At 33.9% G+C, this 8638-nt stretch overlaps 1 protein-coding gene across 1 annotated transcript; it reads left to right on the forward strand.

Annotated features, from left to right (window-relative positions):
• Positions 1-1083: 1083 nt before the first annotated feature.
• Positions 1084-8066, forward strand: LOC117100437 (mediator of RNA polymerase II transcription subunit 27-like). The gene is made up of 8 exons (XM_033240133.1): positions 1084-1339; positions 2003-2147; positions 2519-2646; positions 3430-3517; positions 3756-3863; positions 4007-4048; positions 4612-4689; positions 5650-8066. Exons 1-8 carry the CDS (start codon positions 1143-1145, stop codon positions 5779-5781), a joined length of 918 nt encoding a protein of 305 aa, XP_033096024.1. The 5' UTR covers positions 1084-1142; the 3' UTR covers positions 5782-8066.
• Positions 8067-8638: the final 572 nt, after the last annotated feature.

Below are 8638 nucleotides of genomic sequence, written 5' to 3' on the forward strand. Positions count from 1 at the left end.
GTGTGAATGTCACTCCAAAAATGACATGGCAATTTTATAATTACTATAACTTTATTTTGGAAACGACGCTTTTAAAACAGCAGACACGCTCTTGCAGTGTGTTCATAAAAGTAACATACTGTACAGCCATAAGACAATGTTAAAACAGACTTTTAATACAATAATATACGTTACACAATTACACAAGTTGAATATATCACAGATCCTGTATGTCATTTAACACTTACAGTTTATAACATTTACAGCAAAGCACAATTTATATATTGCCGCCAACTAACCTATACTATAATATTTATAAATAATAATAATCAAATTAATAACGTAAGATTTGTATAGGGCTCGCTCATATTCTAGTTTAAAGAGCAACAATCTATATACCCTATATACGGATTTTAATTACATTTTGATGTACATGTTTAATTTATGCTGGTCTTGCATATCATTTATTTGCAAAAATAACAGGAGCTCCTTAAGGGTCTATATGGCAGGATTGCCAAATTGAAGAATGCTCTCTCGGTTTATCGGCGAGGATTAAAGAACTGCTCAAAAATAGTAAATTATTACAGTATTTATAATGTGAAATTGGATATAAAGTAGTGAAATCATTAAAAAAAAATCTATAAAAAGAGTTGCATGAAATTCGACTGCTAAAAAGATTAAATGAAATTAGACTATACAGGAGGCCGCTAAGGGGTCATCCATAATTATCAACATGTTCAAAAGAGTACAAAACATACGCTTTAGGGGGAGGGGTTGAAAGTGTAGGCATAAGTACTCTTTTATGAAAAACATAAAATGTTGATCTCAAAATGACACAAATCAACATTTTATTGCGTACATTTTCGGGGGGGAGGGAGGGGGTAACAGAAAGGAGTATGTTTTGTACTCTTTTGAAAATGTTGATAATTATGGATGACTCCTAACTGTATTATACAGTACAATATTACAGTATACAGGAACGCACATCACGTTAGACACACAGAACGCGCATCGCGTTCGCGTATGACACAAAATGGCTTCAAAATTCTCAATGTCGGAACTCTTTCTATCTCTGGCTCTGTGAATAGAGGGAGAGGGGCGCCCTCAATGCAAGTATTGGGAGAAAACGGGAGAAAAGAAAGCAAAAAGTTGAAAAGAGAGAGATGTCGGATATCCATGAGAAAAATAGTAAAGCATTTTTACAAGCTATCGAAGCTATCCAAAGGCTTCGGGCGAGTGTTACCAATGTTTTTGATCAGTTGAAAGATGGCAAAAAGATGCCTACAGACGGCAACACAAAAGAACGTGCTTTCTTAAGCGAATTGCAAGCTGGGCTGATGCTGGTTACTACCGAATTTGAGTGAGTATCACGACGGGCTAGGGAGCATTTTTCCCGTGCGGGTTTGCATGCTAGGCATGGCATAGCATTTTTAGGCCTAAACTTTAGATTGTTTTTGGTAGGCAGTAATTTTTATATTAAATCAATGGAAATTACCTCCCTCAAGTTGCACTGCCGAGTAAACTAAAATCGTTGATCGTCTTTTTTAGTTTTCCCCGAAATTATAGCCTAGTTTATTTAGGCTAGTTTAGTTACGGGCATACGCATAGCCTACTACTCCTACCTAGAGGCCTGCAGTAAAGTACTTGTAGTAGTCTAGTTGGCTATTCAGCAATCCACCTTTTGCGTCTGATCCACATACCTGCCAACCCCTGGGCCATGAAAATCTGTAGATTTTTTTTTAAATCTTAAAAAACAAACTGGAGATTTACCAAAAAATCTGGAGATGATGCAATTTACATTTGCCGTATATGAAACTACACACTCCAGCAGTGCTGCCATGCTATCGAGCTGACCTGAAAAATCAGACAAGGCCGAAAGTTCACGAATAAAGAATAGACGTGTGTGTGGGACATGGTCAGTAGCTGCCATGGAAAAAATAGAAATAAGAATTAAAATTGAATTTAGGGTAGGCATATAGGCAATTCAGTACACTAACATCCTATTAATTATATTCATCAAAAGGCAATTTGAAAAGCAAGCATTGACGTTACCTAAATGGACTGAAGTACCACCACTTGGCAACACCAGTCTACTGTCCCTTGACCCAATAACTGACAGACTATCATTCTATCATGAAGCTCTAGAGGCCTACAAATGGTCTGATAAGGTAATGCTCTTGACACATATAGTGCCACCATTTTGTTGTATATTTGATATCAAATTTACATGCTCTGCTTCATGGCCTGTGCATGTTAGATATAGCTACGGTAATTATTGTCTTTTATAGGATCCGGCAACATTGCTGTTCAATTATTGTTCCTTTTTTTCTGTATAGTTATTCCTATTTGTGCAAATTCAAATGGATCAAGCAATCTGGATGTTTGTAGTATTAATCTTGTTAACAATGTCAGTCTATGATTCTGAATAACAGTTTGTAGAATCTGGAAGACGTAAAGCAGAGGAAACAAATAAAAAAAAAACACCAGCAGAACATGTTTCAAGTAAATGAGAGTATCATTTTTTTTTTCTCAATTTCAGATGCGTGAACACAGCAATTTGTCTGCATTGCTTTTGAGCCAGAGTATAAGCAAGCGTTCATCTAGTGTAGGACCACACTCCAACAAGAGGAAAAGACCTCCAATCACAAGTCACGCCATTGCCCCTGAGTAAGTTTTGCTGCAGAAAATGTCCCAGCTAAGTTTTATGCATTATCATGTACACCTCGGTTTCCATAAAATCGCTACATTCTACCCCAATAGCTTTTGTCAATGCTAAATGTTTGATCGCATCAGAGAGTGGTGAAAAAACTGTAGCAACATTGTAGCAATTTTATGGAAAACAGATTTTAGGCACGTGAAAATTTGGGCTTCCAATTTAAAGATGGGAGGCCAAGAAGGAGTTATGTGTTCCATAATTATTAGGGACTGTTTTTTATTCAACTTTAGGCACAAATCCAAAAATAGCGAACAAGTCACATACACAAGTAATGTTCTGTATATACTGTATTATAATAATAATAATATTTATTCGGCAGAGTAAAAAGTATACATACAATATTCTTGCCAGGAGTAAGTAATAGGCATAAGCCCAAACAGTAAGCTGCTCTTACTCCATCATCAAAAACAAATACAATGACAATACAATATAAATATATACAAAAAAGTAAATTCAAAATAAATTGATTTAACTAAAACAAAATGAAAAACAGAGATAATTAATAGTTATTATTAGTATTAATATTTTGAGAGTGTTTTGTATTATACAGTACTGAGCCTCATTATGAGGATTTGGGAAGGGGGTTTTTTTGCTTTACCCTAATTTTGTCACACCCTACAAGGCAGCATTGCAGACATAACTTGCCACTACTTGCTATTGATCTATCAAAGGAGGCAAATGGTATTCAGTATGGAATATACAAATATCTATATTCTTGGTTTTGTTTTTTCCAGTGTGGTTGATGCTATCACATTAAGTATAGACCAGCACTTTACAGATTTAACAATACAAAGGATACAAGTGTCTCCATATGTTCTTCAGGTAAGGAAACACATTATTTCTCCTTTATTTTACTAATATGTATTATGAGAGGTTCTACAAAATAGTACTCAAAATTATATTTTGACTTTGACTTAATTTAATGATTATCTCAATATCACTTCACCAATGATGCATCTCATTTTGTGGAGACACTTTAAGTACAAATATATGGTCGTTTGCATTCCTTTTTAACTCAAATTGACTTCATTGTACTCATATTATTGCAATTTTATTTCAGGTAACATTAAGTAGAACTTTCCAAGCTATCATTGTGCTTCGTGGTTTGTTGATAGAAAGGGTTATCGTCAAGGCAACACATGAGAATGTCACTAGAGAAGACGGCTCTGTAAGTAACAAATATATTATGAGATATATGTCCTATTATCCTTACATACTACACATTTTTTTAATTAGTCAGTGGTGAACAAATGTAATAAAGTACATTACTGTACCTCAAAAAAAGTTTACAGCAAATGCTTTCTTTTTCAGCCTGATTGCTGGACACCATCCAAGTATCTTGTTTTTCAAAAGGTAATATTTTGTTAGATTTATACATTGTACATGTTGATGTAATTTATTTATTACATTTATACATTATTGTCACTATCTGTGACAATAATGTTATCTTTCAACTGAGGTATAATCATAGTGATATAAGAATACTAGAGCGCTAACCGCAATGTATTCAATGTTCGAAATATGCAGAACTGTGTGTGTGTACCATCCAAGATGGCTGCCATAGATTTAGCCAATCAAATTTCGCTAAGCACCATCATTTGCAATTGCGCCCTCAATTTATTTAGAAAGTTCAGTACAGCTAGTTACCAATAGTTTAATAATTTGTTATTACCATTACTCATTATCATTAATCATTAATCATTTATCTATCATTAATGTCATATCTCAATTAATCATTACTACGACGGCCATCTTGGATGGTACACATACATAACTCTGCATTGCTGCGCCATCTTGTCAGCACTCTAGTTGTTTAATAGCTCTATGGGTATAATAGAGTGATAATTTGTACCTAGTATGTTGTTGTTATTATATTACAATTTTCGATTTTTTTGTCATTTCTATTTAATTTTTAGATCACAGACCATGTGACAGCAACAATGTTGCATTATCATTATCCAAACTCTCCAGAAATTGCTCTCAAACAGTTTATGGTAGGATATGGATACTCAAATTTGAATTTATAAATGTTGCTTTATTATGTCCTTTGGTACCTCTGTAACATCAGTAGTTGCTCACTATAAGTCAGCAATAATAATGATATAAATAATAATAAAGAACTCCCACCACTCCCATATATGCTTTGCCTATTACAATCTGATACGCAACCTTCATTGTTGATTTTAAGGCAGGTTTAAAAACTCACCTTTTTGTACTGTACTTTTCTTGAATTTTTTCTTCCGGCATATTTATATTTATTTTTAAGCACATTAAGGGTTTACCCTAAGCCAAAACTATCATTATATATTGCATTTCAAGAAATATCCGTGCTTCTTAACAATCAGCCACACACATACACTACTACCAGAATTATTCTTACAACCAAAACAACTCATTTCACACCTAGTGCAAAGCTAGCGGTGTAGACATCAAATTAGCCTAAATGTGAGGTCTTGCCACAAAATGAGTCTCATGGTTAGAAATTCAAAAATTGAGTTTATATTATATTTGGGTAGATCACATTATAAGCTTTCATTTGGTCTTTGAATGGCTTCCCTAATATAAGTGAATCCAGAGATGTGAGCATTTAAACTTTAGGTGTATAAAAACCACGTTTTGAGAAAATCGGCCTCAAGATAAACTAACCTGTACAAATATAATGACTAGAATTACAGAATATATGCAGAGAACACTGTTTTGGCAAGAAAATTCACTTACAAGGTATACAATCATAAAATATAAGTATCAAGTTATTCAAAAACATTAAAATCAAAAGTTTGTAAATATGTTGACTTCGGCCTGTTTTAGTGAATATCTCAATATGATTTCACCAACGATGCATCTCATTTCGTGGTGAGACCTCACAAATATCCAAAACATTTTATGTAACAGTGAAATGACAATCTGTTTTCAAGTGCTTTTTTGTGATCATTTTTTTTATAATTTCTCTACAGAACTGGTTAAGGAGTTACAACAAATTGTTTTCTACACCCTGTAAGAGGTGTGGCAAATACCTTCAAGACAACTTGCCCCCAACTCACCGCGACCTCAGAAAGCATGAGCCGTACCACGAGTCCTGCAGATGAGACTGGCCGCCACTGAAGCCTTTGCCTTCTTAAAGTGGCACAGTTTGCAGTACTTTTGCACACATTGTCTTTAAAAATTGTTGACGTATAAGTAGTTCTGCCAAACCAACAGCAGCTTTTGTCATGAACTTTAATACTTTAACTAGTGGAGCTCTTGGTAATTAATGCTTGCCTTTCAACCCATAGTCCCTATTTCAAGTTTTTTCTAATGACAAAAACATAACTCGACTCTCACAATAAGACTGTGTAGAGCCCGGGTATTTAACCTTTTTAAGCTGGTGGCCAGTTCCAATCCGTTGTGACCAGTGGCGGGCCGACATAAAATGTGTATTTTCATATTTTTCAATGTCAGGGGTGTACAGAATCACATGTGTATGTTACCTAAATGAATGAAATATATTAATAAAAATTATTATATACCGATATCTAGATTCCAGGCATTTGATTGGTTAAAAGCGGGGCAATAGTTCCAGCGGTATATAAAATAAGTATTTACTTGGTTTACTGGGTAGTTGTAATTGGACCATAGTTCAAAATATAGCCCTCGGTGATCTGGAGGCTGTACTGTTGAACTATGCCCTTCAACCCAGTAAATATTTTTATAATATACATTTTGGATTGTCACATTTAGAATACATATTTCTTAAGAAAGTATTTTTTGTATACTATTTCTACAAGATGTAACTATTAGTAAAAGCGTGTACAGAACTATTTAAAATTTATTTTCAGAATGCTAAATGGCAGTCTTCTTTGTTGTTGTGTTTTTTTTTTTTAACTTTATTGCAGAAGGATAAACAACAATGGCAACATTTAAAATGACCTAAAGGCAATTTAACAAAAATATGTTTGAAAAACATAAGACCACTGAAACCATTTAAAATAAAAAGATTTTAAAATTAATTTTAAATTTAAGTATTCAGACATAATGTAGAATGCATAGACAGTAAGAAAAGATAGTTTTGTATATCACAAGTTTAGGGGGTTTTCAAAATAATAGGATGGTGGTGTAGACAAAATGTCTTGTAATTTGAATAGTTGACTGCAGTTCTACAAAGGTCCTACATAACATCTTCAAAGTTTGTGTATGATATAACAGGTCTAGATTGCTTAAGGAAGTCTGTCACCTAAAAAAAAAAAAATCAATTCCATTTTAGTTATTAAAGCTGTTAACTTTCAATCAAAAAAATGTTTGTGATAAAATTTCTCCATCACTTAATGGACAGTTAAATAATACATTTTCATTTTTCATACCTATCAGACCATATTTTCTACAAAAATTCTTAAATTGAATACCCTCCATTTTAAGGATTTTTGGTTCCTATGTGTATGTATGTATGTATGTAAGATGTATGTTGCGCTGTTTTTTGTAAACAGGCAAAAGTGACTTTCCAGATATCTGTTCGTTATGAACATCCATACCAAAGCAAAACTGGATATGATGTTGTGCCCTATTTAATAATTTTCTATTTTGATAAATATTAAAGTCATAACTAATGAAAGACTATACCCCCTACCCTGGGAAAGACTAGTAAACTCTATGATAAGAGGAAAACATTTATGGAATGTTATTTACTTTCGTTGTCCAACTAACTGTCTTTAATATGATGGATTGGACTCTAGGGACTTTCCTGGGTATGGACAGAAAACTTTATCTATAAGCTTCAATTTTATACCTGATATACTGTAGTATAGATAAGGTTCTACAGATACAACATAGAATTGCATTGTGGTTTGATGAAAATAAACTTGATACTTGACAGGATAATCCATTTACAGTTTCTATCGGAAGCTAGACTATGTGTGTACAGTACGGTATAATGAAACCATTGTTGGCTCCGACCCATAGTTAATGTAGGGGCCCCACCAGACAGGGCAAGTCCCCTTCCCCCATCAAACAAAGCTTTTCGGGCAGTTAGACTAAAAAAAATAATATAAGAATAGGCACATGCTAAGCCAACACATACAGTATATGTCACAGTCTGAGTGTCATTTCCGGTCATCCAGAGGTTCATATTCTTAAAAAAAATCTCATTTGGAAGGCGAACACCTTCACAAAATCTTCCACAAGCTCCTGCCCACGAGCTTTAGTCCCCCTATCGGACAGCTCGGCCCCCCCAGAAAATATATCCAGCCGCCACAGCTATTACACCATTTTATCATTGGCACTAAATAAGCAAAAAACGAAAAAAAGTGATGCCAGGATTAATAATAATAATGATAATAATTTTGGCTGAAATAGCGCATTAATCTAAAGCCTCAATAAAAATAAAACTGCCGGATTAACACTTGAGGTCTCACTGGTTTCGTTTGTTGCTATGTTTACATCATCGCAATTAAGAAGTGCAATAGAATGACCGCATAGGAACTTGGCCCTAGCAGAGGTCTGGTTGGTAGAAAACATCTGTAAATCAGCAGCAATTTTTTTTTCTCAATCTGTTACTGGTTTGATGTAAATCAACTATACAAAATTTTGATTGATTTTTTTAGGTAGGCCTATTTGCTGACTTCTTTTGCAGACAGTGTTTCTTAATACAGGGAGCCATACTTTTATAGATATTTTACATCAATAAAAGATTTTCCATTGTCTAAGCTTTGTGGTACAGTCGATTTTATAACCATTGAGGGATTTTTCCTACAATATATGGTGGAGCCAGAAGCCCGACTGTATATCAGAAGGAATTTTTATTGATTTATTCAATATGATCTTTAAAATATAACCCTAGCATTGCGAAAGAGACAGTTAGCATTTTCATAAGGGTCCCTAAAAATGATGTGTGAATGTAAAACAAAGAAGTGAGTATAAAAAAATTATTAGATGTGTATAAGAGACAGAAATAATACATTTTCATTTTTCATA

The sequence above is a fragment of the Anneissia japonica genome, unplaced genomic scaffold (assembly GCF_011630105.1).
Source record: "Anneissia japonica isolate Jap-2015-1 unplaced genomic scaffold, ASM1163010v1 scaffold1642_len504882_cov181, whole genome shotgun sequence".
Lineage (NCBI taxonomy): Eukaryota > Metazoa > Echinodermata > Crinoidea > Comatulida > Comatulidae > Anneissia > Anneissia japonica.

Coding starts and splice junctions, on each gene's coding strand:
- LOC117100437 (XM_033240133.1), top strand. CDS start 1,143: ATGTCGGATATCCATGAGAAAAATAGTAAAGCATTTTTACAAGCTATC. Junction 2,148..2,518: donor CCTACAAATGGTCTGATAAG/GTAATGCTCTTG, acceptor TCTCAATTTCAG/ATGCGTGAACACAGCAATTT. Junction 2,647..3,429: donor AGTCACGCCATTGCCCCTGA/GTAAGTTTTGCT, acceptor TGTTTTTTCCAG/TGTGGTTGATGCTATCACAT.